Source organism: Ochotona princeps, chromosome 5, assembly GCF_030435755.1.
Source record: "Ochotona princeps isolate mOchPri1 chromosome 5, mOchPri1.hap1, whole genome shotgun sequence".
NCBI classification, from domain to species: Eukaryota; Metazoa; Chordata; class Mammalia; order Lagomorpha; family Ochotonidae; genus Ochotona; species Ochotona princeps.
The window spans coordinates 89,179,726-89,197,562 of record NC_080836.1 but is presented as its reverse complement, the minus strand read 5'-3'; the positions used below and the strand labels follow the sequence as shown (position 1 = coordinate 89,197,562).

The window sequence follows — 17,837 nt, the reverse complement described above, 5'->3', positions numbered from 1 at the left end:
AATAAAATCATGATTGCTAACATGGGAGCAGCACACACCATCTAGGAAGCACTGGAGAAGCAGAGGGTCACGTGGGTTGTGGCTGGGGGTGAGTGCCCTCCAATCTCGGCCTGTTGCTGACTCAGTACATTTTAGGGACACAGAAGACCGAAAAGTGACAGATGCAACTGTCAGTGATTTGTAAATCACATTTCAGGAAAATGGGACCCTGGTGTGTTCATACAAAACATGATGTGCTTACTCATAACAGTACGCTATAACTGAGTCTACACAGAGTGCACACTGTATTGACACGAAACGGAGTTGGGAATGGCACAGCTGATTTTGTTCTCTCCCTCCCTAGCCTGGGGGGCTTCCTTCTTCCTTGAGTTACTCAGATAATCTAGGTAAAAGCAGGGTCAGGGAAGCACAAATCCTTCTATGTGAAATCTAAATGAAAAAGCATCGGAAGGTCTAAAGGATTACTGTGATTCAAGCTTGCTCTGGCCTGATGGATGGATGCCTGCAAGAGGGAACCATTCGAAGTGCCAAAAGCAGGGTTGTGTCTGAGCTGAATCACATTGCCAGAAGCCTCTGATTGTGAATTCAGAGAACAAAGTTGTCATTCCTTGTGAGCCTAAGAATGTCTCAGTTTTGTCTATGTCACAAAAATTCACTGAGCATGACCCCATCCAGAGTATGTTCTGGCGCCCTTTGTTGGGGTTGTGTTAAACAGCACCTGTGTGTTAAGTTTGACTCAAGTGCACAGTGTCAAGGGGATATCCTGGAGGCCCCAAGAAAGCCACGCTTCCATCTTAGCTGCATGAATGATGTTCTGTCTTGGGAGATTCATTTTTAAGTCAAGGTACAAAAGGGCTTTGATTCTCAGCCCAGCACTGAAGAAGTCTTTTGTAAGTAATTAGAGGTGAGTCACTTATACCTTTAACACTCTGTTTGTCAAATGAAGTATCAATGACCATTTCTGGGCTGAGGACATGGGTGACATCAAGGAAGGAGGAGGTATTCAACAATGAAAACAGGAAACAAAGAGAATCAGGGATCTGTTATTTACTTATTTGGGAAAAGAAAACATCCAAAGAGACATAAAAGCCAACTTAGGCAGAAATGAAGAGGATGAAAAATTAAGAAAGAAGTGTTCTAATGCAACCAAATGTTCTCTCTGAGCAGCGTAACTACAAGATGCTACAACCTACCTATTGCTAGTAGACTTCTCAGGTTCTGATTTTGGTTCAAGGTTCACAGATATGGCAGAAGCTGGGCATGAAGATCCTCTCTCCACGAGAACATTACAAGTAGACGTAAACGGTGCCAGCTGCTCCCCTCCCATCCCGCTCAAGGAAAACCACCCATGTTCCAAGTCAAAGTAATACCGCAATGAAAAAGGTTTCACAAAAAGAGCAAAAGGTCTATCCTCACCCATGATTTTGCTAACCCAGCTCCTTGTTGTCAGGACACAATCGCCATTTTTCCCTCAGCCCAAGCTCTGGATGGTAGAGGAGGAGCCAATGAATGGCTCCTGGGTTGAGCTGAGAGGCTTACCAGTGACTATGGTATGGTTCCGGGGGAGGTGCTGAGCAAATGATGAGGGCTACAGTCCTCATCAAAATACCAGGTCAGGATGCAGGTGGAAATCTACTCTCCAGAAACTTCAAAGTGTGTGCACAATGCATTGAGAATGGTAAGACCACAAAAAAATTAAAACACCAATTAGAAAATAACAACAGCTTTTTATAAACTTGCAAAAAGCCCGAGTTATGCTTTGCAACATGCTGGTAAGTATATCACACAGATAATCAGCCGAATCAATCACAAGTAACCTGCTGGGGCTATCTCCAGGGCTTCTGGTCCCCTTAACTGGCCGCCTCCAGCTTGTTCTCCACAGCGCTGCAATGTTCTTGGTTTCTTCAGACATTCATGACCTACATCATGTCCAGCTGTAAACAAGAAGCATGTTTTAGAAAGAAAGCAGGCTAACCTGAAACCACCACTTCTCTGGTAAAGACATTTTCATGAAAGAGATCTCTACCCTGGGAAGGATGCATGGTCTTGCATACACTAATTCACTGCTAATAATCTCAGGCATTAACTACCACGTTTTATTTCAGTGCCAAGAACTTCTCCCCCCAAATCCTGACATCTTCTTAGTAGGCAGTTTTTGTGGTATATTTCTGCTTTTTGTGGTATAGTTTTCTGCTGGATAGTTGGTCATTTGAGGCTTAAAGGCAGGAAGCTTCCAAACGTGAAAGACAGACACAAAAGCCAACATCTTCTTCCCAGCATTTCGTAACACAGTATCACGATGTCCAGAAATTCTCCATGGACTATCAGTCTATTTTGTTTATATTAAGCTAACTGAGAACAGTCAAGAAGTAGGCTTTTTAAAGCCTGTTTTTAGTTGTCAGCCCACACAAATTGCATGGTGTTTTTGGTTTACAGCAATTTCAACAAATTATAACATTTTGCCACTAAGGGAATACCTCCCTAGTTCTTCTTCTTTTATTTATTTATTTTTTACTCTTTGAAAGGAGAGGATTACCTGAATGAACAATAGCTGAAACCACAGAACACAAGAACTGCCAGGATGCAACCACTTACCTGATCACATTTATAATAGCAATAAATAACAGTGCAGAGAGCAGCTGGTGGGTTAGAAATTAAAGCACAGATAAAGCACAGGTCTGTGATCAACAGCCTTGGTGGCTGTATTTACAGCTCAGGCAAGTTCAATCATCAGGGCACCAGGTGTGCTGTGAAAGTACTCACTAAATCGTCCACGTCACCTCCTTCCCCACACAGGGCTGTGGCATCTTCACTTGGTTTTTCTTTGGGGGCCAGAAACTGTGAATGAACAAAAGTCAGTCATGGCACTGAAACGATATTTTTGCCAGCGATAGTCCTAATCTACCAACATTGCCACAGGCCAACATAAGAAGGCCTGCTTAATGAAGTCTCACCACAAATGGCCCCGAAGACACATCACCTCAGCACATTCAGTTGGCTCTGGATGACAGATGCACTCTCAAGGTTCAACACTTCAAACTAACTAGTGCCCAGAGGGCATCTCTGTGAATCTAGAGATGAAATGACATGGGTGGCCAAGACAGGGGCTGTGTGGAGGGCTCAGTTCTGGCACTGTGGACATCTGGCACTCCTCTTTCTGCTTACAAAGAAGCTAAGATGCTGTGTGAAGGTTACAAAAATAACTCCAGAGGAGCATAGGAATTGGGTTGAGATTACAATCATCTATCCTTGTGGGCAAAGTAAAAGGATGACTTCTTTTAAGAGATGCAACACCCAAAACTGAACGTACCTGGGAGGTTGAATCCTATATGGAAATTCTTCAATTGTGTTAAGAAATTGAAACAGGCAGATGAGAAATGGAAGAGAAAACCTGCATTCAGCTTAAGTGTTCTAGACCTGGGGCAGGAATCTAGACTAGCCAAGGCCCTTGAGGTGAAGTCTGCAAGGATCCGGGAGTGACTTTCGCATCTCAAAGTAGTGAGTGCCTTTGGAAATAATCCGCTCTGTTCTGCCAAGAACGAGCGGCCTGTGGGAACTGTATCGAAGAGCTGACTTGTACTGATGTCCCTGTACCCTAACACAAGAAGCCAGGTTTCTGGCAGATCAGTGCTCCAGAGACAAGGCGCAGGTGGGCTATAAAGGGGGCTGCCTCCCTCTGTGTTCCTCAGAGTCAACTTGCACTGCAACCTTCTCGCTCACCTCTGCTCTCCAGCACTTGCTTCTGTGCACAAGGGAAAAGCGCAGTTACACTTTTCTCACTTTCACAACATGAAAAAAAAAATGGTAAGAATTGCTTTCCCAAGCACTCCTGTGATTATTATAATAAAGTAGACACAATCCAGGCCTCTGAAATCTAAGATACCTAAATAAATGTCTCTTTAAAAATATCATAAATCAAAGGCACTTGTTAAGTACTTGCATTAGGCTGCATGAAGCAAAATGCCAGCAGGCAAGCTCCGCCCATCCTTCTATTCCTCAGGTACCAGGATGGGTAACAAAATGGCAATAGTGGAGGCTACTTTTGAATAACCAGGCACTGGCTTTTTCAGCACTTGGACAGGACCATGATAGTTGGTTTGTTGCATTAACTTCTTTGTTGGGCTTCTTTCTCTCTCAACAGAATCATCTCACAATTCATTACCTTCCTGTTGGACTGAAAGATTAAGGAACTTATCTTCTTTTATGGCCACATATGTATCTTTCCATATTCCTGACTATACAGCACAGCAGGACCATCTAGCTCTAAGGTTCTTCAATGTCTCATCAATGGTATGAGAGATAGAAAATACTAGCAATGAGGAGCAGATGGTCTGTTCAGACTAGAATTGTGATGCAACTTCTGTGTCACTAATCTATTTAGTTATTCTAGATGGTTATTAATAAAGATAGCTGAAGGCTGAAAACAAATGAGTTTGAAATTAACACATCTGTTAGGCTCAGGTTAAATTAATCTGTACTCTATCCTAGATTTCAAGATTAATCTTCAGAGTTCTCCAGATTATGACTACAAAAATGACCTTTATTTTTGACCTGTTCATTAACATTCATAACTACATGGCTTTCCCTGTGTCAGGAATAATCTTCTTAAAAGTTGAGTCTCACTGGGGGAAAGATAATTAAAAAGCAGAATCGTATCCTATCCTAAACCTTTAGGGGCCACAGATGACCACCATCTTCCAAATGTGAGACAGCCTTCATGGACTCAACAGTTTAAGAACAATACTCCACCTTCTGCCTGGTCCCTGCTAGGGACTGGTGACGAATCCAGAGCCCCCTAATGTCTTCTCGCACTTAGCCATAAAACCTCCAATTTCTCTCGACTAGCAAAGACCCTTTCACACTGCGGTTAAGGGCTAAGTTTAAAAAGGACTGCCTGCACAGTATAACCCATACATATAATTAAATACAAAAGGCATATCTTTGATATCAGGTCATATTTCTAGGAAGATGAGAGCAGTGAGGGAAAAAAGCCCTTCATTTCCATCAAGTGCTAAACATCTGCAACTGATTTTCCTGACAGATCTGCTTCATATTTCTGTAAGCAAATTATGGCTAAAAGCTGGGCGGCCATCCATTATCCTTCCCCGAGCTCCCGACAATGCAGATCCCTTACACATATCACTCCCCCTCATCAGGGTTTTAACAGCAAGTAATTTCCAGGCTGTGCAGTGACAGGGAAGCCAGTGACAGAGCGGCGAATTCAATGACTGGCCTGCTTTCTCAATAACAGGAACAGATTCTCTGGATGCAGCAGAAAGGGGAGGGAGTCAACTCGCATCTTTTTCCATGTTTCTGCCCTTTCCAATATGCTGAAAATGTCGGGAATAAATACAAAGGACACTTGGGCGACACATTCCTCCTCCCTCAAAGCCACACCACTTGCTTGGCATCAGCACAGCAGATCCCTGTTCCCTGTAGATTTTGATGAAATGGATAAACTACTACTTTCCAAGCATGCTGAAATATCATCCTGGTCGCAAGCAGAGAAATGGAGTCAACAACCTTTGTACAAAAACTGCCAGCCCTGTCCTTCCACAACATTAAATGCTTGCAATCAACCCAGTGCCTTATTTGTTCCCAAATGAGGAACATCCGGCCATGATCAGGCTGAGTCCTATACCAGCAGGGGACTCCAGAGGCAGTCATAATCCACACACATAAAAATGTGTCATGAAGCACACACATCAGTTTACCTAAACTTTGCCTACAATGACACACACATGGGCTGCATTTTTATTGCCACCTGTAGCTTATTTTACCCAATAAAGTCAACCGAGTACAGCAGAGAAGTGTATGGCATCACGGTGTGGCGAACACAATCATACCCAAAGCTCTGCTAGCTTCTCAGGAACCCGGACAAGCCCCTGATCTTCCTACGATGATGTTCCCCCAAACTGAAGTGCAAATACCCAGTCAGCCCTGCTGGTCTCACGACCTGGGGCTGAATCTCAGAGAAGATAAAAGTCTATAAAGATGCTTTGCTGTGCCATAACATTTTTGTTTTAACTCTTTCAAATATCCTCAACCAAATAGCATGTACAAGATTATTCATAGGGCCCAGCACTGAAGCCTAGTGGCTAAAGTCCTTGCCTTGCACATGCAGGGATCCCATACGGGCACCAGTTCATATTCCAATTGCTACACTTCCCATATCCAGCTCCCTGCTTGTAGCCTGGAAAAGCAATAGAGAATGGCCAAAAGTCTTGGGACCCAGCACCCATGTGGGAGGCCCAGAAGAAGCTCCTGGCTTCAGATCGGCTCAGTTTCAATGCAGCAGAATGGGGAGTGAACCAGCAGATTAAAGAATCTTCTTATTGTCTCTCCTCTCTGTAAATCTGACTTTCCAATAAAAAAATTAAATCTTAAAAAAACCCAAACTGATTAAAAAAAGAATATTCATAACACCTGCTTCTGTAACTGCCAAATTCTGACAACATCAACATGTTCATTATAGGAAAATGGACAAATAAATTGTGGTACAAAAAATATTGCATGGCTATAAGAAAAGATAACTAATTCTAAAATGGATAAATCACAAAAGATACGATTCCAATTACATGAAGGTCAAAAACAGGCAAAATTAATCTTAGTGTCAGAAGTGCAACATGAATTGTCTTGGCTAACTCATGAGTTCTGACTGGGGCAGTACCTTCTAGGGTGAGGGCAATGTACTGCTATCTTCATGTGGGGCCCCGGGGTGCCCCGAGATGTGATCATGCAGGAACTCATGCTTGCCACTTAGAAACTGCAGTCACTGCTTCCATGTTCCATCTCAACATCCACCTTAAAGCTGCATCTTAAAAGTATCAAACTCTGAAAACCTACTGGATAATATTGAGATATTTTCATTATTGCTTTATGGACAAGAATATGGGAAAACTACAATGAGACTTAAGGCATAGAAGGAAAGCAGAAAAGAACAAAGGAAGATGACATGAAGTCTAACAGATGCTAGCAGTTTGAGAGCTGATCTCAAGAGATGAGTCTTCACAAGGCTCTGGAAATACCTTGGTGACTCACAAGCACAGCGCTCTTTTCAGTACATTTGTGAGACAAGTATGAGGGTGTCTTTTACCTGAGATGGATGCAAGGTGGAGGAAGGAAGAAATGGCACCAAAGCATCAGCAAAAGGTGGCAAGTATGGGAGTCTGGGTTTGGATTTTAGTCACTGCCACCAGGCACAACTTGCTCTGAGACATGGTGCTGGTCAACTCCACCACTCTTGATGGCGTCAGCAAAATAACCAGATTGCTAAGCTCTGCGTGCCTGTTACTCAGTTGGAAGATCAGTAAGTCAGCCCCAACCATTAAGGATAGATCAGGCCAGTGCAAATAAAATAAGTGCTTAAATGATGATTCTCTCTCTTCTTCACCTCCCCAACAGACCTAACATTAAATGTTTAGTTACTTATATCAATCTGGGCCTCTCAGAATCCTGTGAAAAAGCATATTTTAAAGCCACGGCAAAAAAAAAAAATTCTCTTTCTTCAACGTCATGGCTTGGCTACCCAGGGTTTGTGTGCTGAATGTGTGGTGGTAGATGCTTTTCAGAAGCTTGCTGCAAGGTAAGGCGCAGTCATTCAGGCAGTGCTCTTGCAAGAGATTCAGGTGTTTCTCATGGGACCTTGGTCAGCTCTTGTGACAATAGGCTGCCAAAAAAGGCTGAGACCTGCCCCTTTCTCAGCTCTGGCTTCCTGTCTCACCACTATCTTTGCCTGGTGTCTGAGCTCCTGCCATTGCATGCAATCAAAGCCTCACCAGGAGAGGAGCTGATGAAGCTGCTCAATCTTGGACTGTCGGTCCCCCAAAATGAGCTAAATAATACACAATCTCTGGGATTCTGTTACAGTGATGGAAAATGGGCCAAAAAATTCACTATGTTCTTGATATGGAGTAAGAGTGGAAGACAGTTTTAGAACTGGATTCTTGGCCAGTGGCTGCCTGTGAGATCTGAGAGAGATGATTTTACCTCTGCTACCCACTCATAGTGATGCGGGAGAAGGAGCTAATGGATGAAAGACACCCCAGGGCCCTGCAAAGATTCCACCAGATCTCAAATGTTAATGACATAATGATCCCAACTGGAAACACAAAAAGCTGAGTGAAAGAGCTGAAAGGCTATACTGACAATTAAAATGAGTATAAAAGAGGGGCTATAAGCATGTCTAGCTTTCAAAATGAGATGAGAGCAAGAAAAAAAAACTTAAAAAGAAAGTGACTAATTTATACTCATGGATGAAATTTATAATCATGTCATGGATGAAATTTCTATTTCTGCAGCAGAGCTGACTTACTCCTATTTTTCAAAGACTCGTAAAGACTGCATAGTTTTAGAACACACTGGAGGGGAATAGCTCTCCTTAAGATGTTGTTCAAGTGTAAAGTTATAATTTGATTTTTATTTAAAATGGACAACCCTGGATAATTATTTCCTTTCAAATATTAACATTTAATAGCAATAATTTGACTGCTTGCTAACTTTAAACAACTTACAGTAAATGCCTTAAAAGACTTTAAATGGACTGTGAGGACTGATTATAATCAAGTTCCCTGAAATGATTATTTGGGCTGTGATCCAACTTGACACTTGAAGGTAATGTAAATGAACATTTCAGTGCATGGTTGCAAAAGTGATTACACTTCCCTGATCCGGCTAAAACACACCTGAAATGTGTCTCTATCATTGTGATATGAAAACAGGCACAAAGGCATAACCTTGAACATCAGACAGGAGAGTGTGTGCTGAAGGCAAACTGGAATTGAGACTCGACCCTGTGATCTTCAGGTCCCTCTACCCACCAGCTGGCTATGGACCAGGGGGTCACTTGTGGAGGAGAGGCAGACAGCCTCTAATGTGTTTCACACAGAATACTGGTTCAAGGTTCCCTTTGTAAGACTTACCTCTTTTTTTGTTTGTTTAAATCTTTATTTTTATTGGAAAGCCAGATATACAGAGAGAAGGACAGAGAGGAAGATCTTCTGTCTATTGATTCACTCCTCAAGTAGCCGCAACAGCCGGAGCTGCGCTGATCCAAAGCTAGGAGTCCAGAGCCTCCTCTGAGTCTCCCATCCAGCTGCAGGGTCCCAAAGTTTTAGGCCATCCTCGACTACTTTCCCAGGCCACAAGCAGGGAGCTGGATGGGAAGCAGGGCTGCCGGGATCAGAACCAGTGCCCATATGGGATCTCGGCTTGTGCAAGGGAAGGACTTTAGCCGCTAGGCTACCATGCTGGGCCTAAGACTTAATCTTATGAGGGACAAAGATCGGTGCAATGTCCAGGCAGCAGTGTTCTGATCCTTGCTGCTTGCGAGGGCTCAGTGTATTCCTCTTGACTTTTCGGGGCCTGGCTCTCTAGGTAAGAGGAGTGGCTGTTCCTGCTCCTGCCCATTCTTGGCAGAACATTGGAAGGACTGCAGAGATAGTGCTGGCCTCTTAAGTTCTTGAGTTGGGTCATATTTAAGTTATCACTATCATACATACAGTATGTACACAGTGTTCCAGGTGAGTAGCAATATAATATGGATTTTTTTATAAGTCAAAGTGTCATATAAATAGCATTCCTAAATGTGAAAGAATATATACAGTGAATGTGTAGCATACTGGTTTTTTTGGGGGGGAGCTATGTATGAGATAATTTATATAAATACATGTAGCACAGAGCTAGAACTCAATACATTTCAGGTAAAGGTTTAAATTTCTTATCTGTCAAGCACAGTGAAGCTTTGGTGGTACTACTGTGCTTTGATTATGAAAACATCAGCCAGGGCCAGGCAGCCAATGGGGGGAGTAGAAGGAATTCTCATCAATTGTCCTCCCTGTTCAAAGATGATTAAGTTTCTATAACTGAAATACGTTCTTGTGATAGCAACATCATCTAAGGATACTACTTCATAGCTGGCCATTACTTGCAATTTCTCTGTACAGCTTAATTATCAGCCATTGAAACCACTGATGCGTGGGCTTTGTGTCTTTTGATTCTAAAGATGACATTGCATTTATAATACAGAACAATCCTTGCACAATTTGCAAGTGGATTTTCCCTTTTCAGATTTCTTTATTTTCCAGTGTTCTGGATTCACTTAGTGTTGACCTGTTGGGTTAAGAGCATTATAATGGGGAAACAGTTCCTTTCTCACCTCAGTGCTTCCTGCTTCCTCCAACCACCGTAAGATGTACCCAGCTCTCTCCTGAACAGAGGCTTCCTTAAATGCACACTAAAATTAAATAATTTATCTTGATTTGTTTCACCTGTTTTCCAAAAGTTGGTAAGCATCAGCCTATTTGATTGTTAATATTGTGTCCCAACTTGACTAGGCTACGGTGCCCATTTAGAGTACTGGAAATAAGCCCTCCCCTCTTTCTCACATCATATATATTTAACATAAACATACTATTGCTATATATGTGTGTGTGTATATACACATGTATGTGATGTGTATATAGACAGACAGATATTGTATTTGCTTTGTTTCTCTAAAGAATGTGATTAATACACTTCAGTTCAAGAGTGGAAGGTTATCACGACATCATATAAGGGGGCAAAAATAGAAACAAAGCTCAACAATTTTATGATCTACTCAAGCCCATCATGGCAGAAGAGAATACAGACACCGTGAAATGTCTTCAGAGACCCTCTTCAATACCTTAAAGGATTCTTCTAAAATTGTAGATCTTATTCCTTGAATGTAGGGATTCTATCAGTTCTTTAACAAAAGCTCTTCATTAGCTAAAATGCTTAGCAAAAATTCTTATGTATTCTAATGTCTTTTCCAAACAATACTATGTTCTCTGCCCAATTCTGGAATCATTACGTGGAAAATTTACGGCACTGTGGCATTTTCTTATTGGGCCTGACTTTAACCTATGACAAACATTCCCACCTTGTCCATACCATTTCCTGATAGATTTCTGTGTCCTAAACACAGACACAGCAGTCCCCGGCAGGTGAAGTGAACTCCGGGGTCTCATTGCCTATCTGTGCTCCTGTGTAATGAACACTATAGCTTCCAGAACGGGGTGGTGGTGCCATCCTTCCACGCAGCACAGCTTGGTCGCTGACTGGGGCCAGGGACCATGCTTGTATGACAGGTCTTCTCAGTGCCTAACTGACAGTGAGTGTCAGCAACTGTGTACTTTTGGGCGGTTCAATTTAATTCCATTAAGATGTCAGTACAGCTTTGAAGGATCATGAAGGTCAGGTGCACAGGTATAAATAACTACATGTATGAGCATTTTACTCACAGCTGACTCAGATTCTATACTCATACCCCACGCAGGGAGGCCTTGGGTTAACAATGTATGTCAAGAAGAAGCTCATGGGGTCTTTACTGAAGCCCTTGGGTGTGGATTATGCTAGAATACTGTTCCTCTACAAACAGTACGTTATCACCTGAAAGGCTTTAAAAATGAATCAAAACCTTCATGTCCAGGACCCATATCAGATCATCAGAATCTCTAGGGATATAAAAAAAAAATACTGACATAAAATGAAAAAAAAAGAATCTCTAGAGCGATTATTAATCAGTTGTTAATAATAATAATAACAATAATAATAACAATTCCCAGGTGACCAATGTGTGTTCAGTGTGGGAATCACTGGGCTGAATGGATTTCACAGCCCTTACCAGGAACAATTCTAAACCTGTATGCATCAGAGTCCAGCAGCTCCAGAGCTACTGGACACGGGCTTGCTAGTGAATTCTAGAAACATAACCATGGCCTAAGCGAGACTGAGTAAGACATTAAGACCTCCCATGAGGATGCCACAGCTGACGTCATTTGCTTGCAGGCTGAATAAACCATGAATATATCACCTTAAAACTAAACTTCAAGGAGATGGAGACGCTAATGTTCACTGCAGTAAATTACTGAAAGACAGGGAATTGTCCCTCAATACCTGTTTGGCTTCCTCAGCTGTGACAGAGCTTCCACAGGCTTCATCTTTGCTGATCAGAGTAATTCCATCTGAAATGCAATTCACAGAGAACAATGCAGACACAAAGAATCAATCCGATTCCATTTTCTTTGCCTCCACCCTTGCTCCCACCTCTCTGCTGTAGACTTAAAAAAAATAATAATAAAGGTGTTCAATTCTAGAAAACATACAAAACAGCAAATGCAATGAGTTCATGGGTTTACTTTCTTGTGCGGGAATTCTCTCCTGTTTTAGCTTGTACAATCAGCAATAAAGGCTACACTCCAAATGTCACCTGTTCCATGAAGCCTTCCTCGAACAAGATGAAAACAGGGTCTCTTTCTTTAGAATTCTCAGATTCTGCTGTTATAGTTACCTTGTATAATTATTTGTACACATTATCTCTCCTATGGACAATACCTTTAAGGACTGGACGAGGTCTTATTCATTCTTGCATTCCCCTCAACACCGCATACCGTGGAAGGTCACTAAATAAGCAATTGAATGGGTGCACAATTCTGTCCAACTCCTCAGATAGCTAACAGAAAACTGCACACCAGCACGCTGTGACTTACAGCAGTTACTGGCTAATGGAATGGCCAGGGGACTAGGTGGGCAGGGACAAAGTTCTTACAAAAGGCATGTCTATCATTCAGCTCAGTGCGAGCAAATCAAGGACAGAAAACCTACTCTTCAGCTCCCTTCTATTGCTAAAGTATTTTCCTACCTTAAACGGTTGTTGTTTAGCAACTGTTTGTACTTGGAAATGGCACAAGTCATTTATATTTTCTCAACAGCATGTAAGTTCTCAGAAAATATGTATCTTGTGTATGTTTTGCAAGCTCTTTTCAGTAAGTAAGATGCTATAGGCAATCAGTAAATACCAAATCCAACCGTTCCTCTACCAGGTTGGCAGCAGAGACACAAAAGTGATTTGCGCACAATTCTAATTGCTTTTGCTTCTCCACTATAGCAGTTAAATGGCTGAAAAATTAACTGTCAGGGAAACGGTGGTGTGTGTGATGAAAAGCTGCCGGTTAAAAGTTGGAAGGATAGACATGCAACTCCTTTTATTTGGAATCTTCAGTCTAACGCTCTCCCAACTGAGATATTCCGGCTTATTTGGAATCTAACAGAAAGATAGACTGAAACTCATTTTGCATCCCTGCCATAAGTGGAAAGTTTCATATCACTATCTAATCATAATTATTTTTACAATGCAGATTTTAAAAAAGCATTACACAGTACCTGAGCACTGAAAGAATTTTAGATCATGCTAAAAAAATGGTCAAGGGACATGAAGGAAAGCAAGCATCATGTGAGACACCGAAGAGTGTTGTCTTCTTCCTGTGTTTAATATCCATTGTGACTAAGTAAAGAACCAAGAGGCTTTGGTACATGCAGATATTGGCCGAGTTATATGGACAGTTTAAGAACACAGCACGAGACAGCGCACAAGGGCATGAAGTAAGTGCTGTGGACCTGCCACGACTGACACATCCCGAGTGTCTGGGGAAAGGGTCAACTTGAACTGATCCAACAAAGAGAAAGAAGCACTCTCGGAGATGGGCCATACTGTACCAAGTGTAAGATCGGCTGTACCGTTTTTCACCCTGTGTGTATGTCAGTTAAGTAAGACTGAGAATTCACTGAATCCCAAGCATGTTCTAAAGTCAAATACAATGTCATTAGGCCTCATATATCATATAATACAATTTAAATCTGGAACTTATATATATATATATATATATAATATGTATATACATAAGTATATATAATATATATTAATATATATATATATTAAAAAAATAAAGCGAAAGTGATACCTTACCCTGAACGACAATTTCCCAGAAATGATTTAATTGCTTAATTTCCACTTTCTCTCGAAGGTCTTTCAGGAAACTATTAAAGCGCTGCTCTTCTGAAAACTGTGGTAGTAAGAGGAGCACAGAAGTGGCAAGTCAGAGCAAACACAAACTCAAACCTACACTGCAATGCTCTCCGTATTTTTTTATGTTTTTATTTTTCCTGACATGGTCCCACAGAGGGTGCCCCTTCTACCCTCCAAGTCCACACACTGTTTTTCCCACATTATTACATAGTACAGCCCTTCGGCAACAGTCATCATTCTGATACTTAAGTGTGCCATGTAGGTACAGACAATGATAGAAGGTCCAGCATCCTATTGTAAAGATAATATTTAACAGTTTTATTGGGAGTCTTCCTTTTATTTGGGAAATGCTTTATATTTTGAATCCACCATATTTACAAAAAAGTTTCTTTTTTCATAAGTGGAAAACCAGCATTTAATTTCTTAAAACATTTCATTTATTGACTTGAAAACTAAGAGAAGCTGCCATTATTCACTCTCCGAATGCTGACAGCAGCCGGGACTGGGCCCTGCTCAAGCCTGGAGCCTGGAAGCCAGGCTGAGTTGCTCATGTCCTTAGGTCATCACCTGCTGCCTCCCAGGATCTGCATGAGCAGGAAGCTGGAATTGGAAGCAGAGATTGGATTCACACCAGCACTTCGATCCAGGACCTGGGGCCCCAAGCAGTGTCTTAACCACCAGGTTAAATAGCTCCTCAGAAGCTGGCATTTTCGATTCAGCTTTGGCGGGAACCAGAGGTTTTTCCATTTGTAGAAGCCACAGAGTTTCCTCAAGCCACAAAATATGTCCTTTATTTTTGGTGGCCTGGAATCTTAACTTTTATTATAGACAATTTCAATGAAAACAGAATAATTAAAAAAAATTCGTGCACCCATTATCTCAATCCACTCTGTTTTATATATTTCTCATTTACTTTTAAGTAAATTTCAATAATAGTATTTCATTAAAAACATTTTGATATGTAGTATCTACAATGTATATTCTTTTTAAAGAAAATGTACTTGGGGCTGGCATAGTGGCTCAATGGGCTGTCCCAGATGTTCCACTTCTGATTGAACTCCCTGCTTGTGCCTGGGAAAGTACTAAAGAATGGCCAAAGCCTTGGACTCTGCACCCACACCGGAGACCCAGAGGAAGCTCCTGGTTTCCAGCTTCCATTCAGCTCAGCTCTGGTTGTTGCAGCCATGTGGGGATTGAACCCAGAGGTTGGAGACCTCACTCTCTCTGTAAATCCACCTTTCAAATAAAAAAAAAATCTTCAAAGACAAAAGAGAGCTTTGCAGGGTAAGTTATTCTGGGCTGAAAATTTTTCTCTTTTAGAATCTGGAATATGTCACTCCAGTCTCTTCTGGCCTGTAATGTTTCCTCTGAAAAGTCAGCTGTAAGTTTAATTGGGGTTCCCCTATATGACACTTAATTTTTTTCTCGTGCACATTTAAGGATTTTTTCTTTTTGTTCAACTGAGGACAGCTTGATTATCATGTGTCGTGATGAAGTTCGTTTTTGATCAACTCTGTTGGGAATTCTGTAGCCCTCCTGTATATTATTTTCTAATTCTTTGCTCAGTTTAGGGAAGTTTTCCTGTATTATTTCATTGAATACACCTCTAATCCCAGCTTCTCTTTCTACACCTTCTGGAACACCCATAACTCTTATGTTAGACCTTTTAATCATATCTTTTAATTTTTGGATATTATTTTTAGCTTGACCTAGTTCTGCTTCCAGCTTTTTGTTTGTTTCTTCGTGATGGCAGGAAATATCTTCTAATTCTGAAATTCTTTCTTCCATATGGAGAGTGCTTGGAAAATTGCAAATAAAGCTGCCATATGACCCAGCAATCCCGCTCTTAGGAATATACCCAACAGAAGTGAAATCTGCATACGAGAAGGGGATCTGTAATCCTATATTAACAGCAGCACAATCCACAATAGCAATGTCATGGAAACAAACCAGATGTGCGTCTAAGGAAGAATGGTTAAAAAAACTGTGGTACATTTATTCAACGGAATATTATTCAGCTGTCAAGAAGAATGATATTATTCTATTCAAAACCAGGTGGTCCCAACTAGAAACTATTATGCTCAGCGAAATGATTCAATCACAAAAGAATAAATACCATATATTCTCTCTCATATAAGAAATCCAACATGGAAAGGTAGAGTTCATCAAGTGCCCATGGAGTTCTGATCTAAATATAGATTGCTGCAAGTCAGGTCCCACGGCAAGAGATGGTGAAAATTCTCTGTTCTAGGCATGCTGGCATTTCATGGATGAAGTAACAGCAGAGTATATTTAGCATGTTGTGAACATGAATATGGCAAATTGGCAGTTTCCGTCACTTGCTGGCAATAGTTTAGAGTGATGACAAATATTATTTTGATTTTTTTGTGTGTTATTTAGTTATGAGGAAAGTGTATGGTAAGCAGTCCATTTGATGGTTTACTAATTTCCTTGTTGTTGAGAAGTCCGAGTTGATTATGTATTTAATATGATAACCATTTGTGTGCTGTGAATTGCATTAAGAGTTATGTAGGGCAGAGATGATGCTTACTAAATGTACAAAATGGATTGATGAGATTAGCCAGTTAAATCTTTTCACCAGTAAGACACTCAACAGCCCATGACATATTTATTAAAAATGTCAAGTAAATCCTCTTATTTTTGTATCATAGTGTCAAATAGCAGTAAAATAAACATGTTAAGATCCTTAATCTACTGCTATGTTTCACTGTAAAATTTACCTTTGTTAAAATTTGCTTCTGTTCAAATTTGTTGAGATCGCACGTAAAAGTATCCTAATATTACTTTGGCTGGTATTTTCTAATTACTGTATAATATTTTGGGAATGCAAATTTTATTTGAATGTCAATTACAGTTAAGCATGTGCCGTTTGTTTTTCTTGCTCAGGTTTTGTAATTTGATGGAATGTTTTTATTATAGTTTAATAAATGTTTGCTTTATTTAAAAAAAAAAAATCTTGAAAAAAAAAGAAAGAAAATGTACTTATGTGCCACGATACTTACCATACCAAAAAATCAATAATAATTTCTTGGAAGCAAATAACCAGTCAGTGCCATTCTGTAAAAAACCTCTTCCTCTTTAAAAAAAAAAAAAGGAAAAGAAAAGAAGCTTATGCTTTTTGTGTGGGTTTTTTTTAAAGATTCATTTATTTTTTTTTTTTTTTAAGATTTATTTTATTTTTATTACAAAGTCAGATGTACTGAGAGGAGGAAAGACAGAGAGGAAGCGGAGCTGCCGGGATTAGAACCAGCAGCCATATGGGATCAAGGCGAGGACCTTAGCTACTAGGCCACGCTGCCGAGCCCGAGATTCATTTATTTTTTATTACAAAGTCAGATCTACAGAGAGGAGGAGAGACAGAGAGGAAGATCTTCCGTTCGATGAGCTGCAATGGCCGGAGCTATGCTGATCCAAAGCCGGGAGCCAGGAACTTCTTCCGGGTCTCCCACGTGGGTGCAGGGTCCCAAAGCTTTGGGCCGTCCTCGACTGCTTTCCCAGGCCACAAGCAGGGAGCTGGATGGGAAGCTGAGCTGCCGGGATTAGAACCGGCGCCCATATGGGATCCCGGTGCGTTCAAGGTGAGGACTTTAGCCGCTAGGCCACGCTGCCGGGCCAAAGAAGCTTATGGTTTAACCAAGGTCCATCTTTTAAGAACTGCTCTCTGAAGTCTCTTTAGCTCCTTGCTAAAGAGCAGCTGGTCCTTAGTGCACAGGCAGTGGTAACAGGGAGCAGCGGGAGGGTCTCAGCCACCTCCCCCGCCCCTGCCAGGGGCAGTGCTCCAGCAAACTACACTTTCCCTGCCTTTCCCTAGCTGCCCGACTTTCTCTCCACCTGACCAGGACGCTCTCACCCTTGCCTGGATGCTACTTTTCTAAGGCTTAGTCTTCTAACTGTGGAATACTTTTATTCTAACCTAATTTTAATGACCTTCTCATGTTTTGGCCATTTTTTATAAATGTGCAAATTATTCAAGCGTTAATCTGTTCATTTC

General features: G+C 41.2%; 1 protein-coding gene across 1 annotated transcript in view; it reads right to left on the bottom strand.

The window, feature by feature from the left end:
• Positions 1 to 1,709: 1,709 nt before the first annotated feature.
• XRCC5 (X-ray repair cross complementing 5) overlaps positions 1,710 to 17,837 on the bottom strand; it is a 90,025-nt gene continuing 73,897 nt past the window's right edge. Inside the window, exons 18-21 of the mRNA XM_058664983.1 lie at positions 13,766 to 13,862; positions 11,917 to 11,984; positions 2,764 to 2,838; positions 1,710 to 1,934 (exon numbers count right to left, since the gene is read on the bottom strand). Of these exons, the coding sequence (XP_058520966.1) occupies positions 1,920 to 1,934; positions 2,764 to 2,838; positions 11,917 to 11,984; positions 13,766 to 13,862 (255 nt within the window). The 3' untranslated portion in view covers positions 1,710 to 1,919. The remainder of the gene's footprint in view (positions 1,935 to 2,763; positions 2,839 to 11,916; positions 11,985 to 13,765; positions 13,863 to 17,837) is intronic.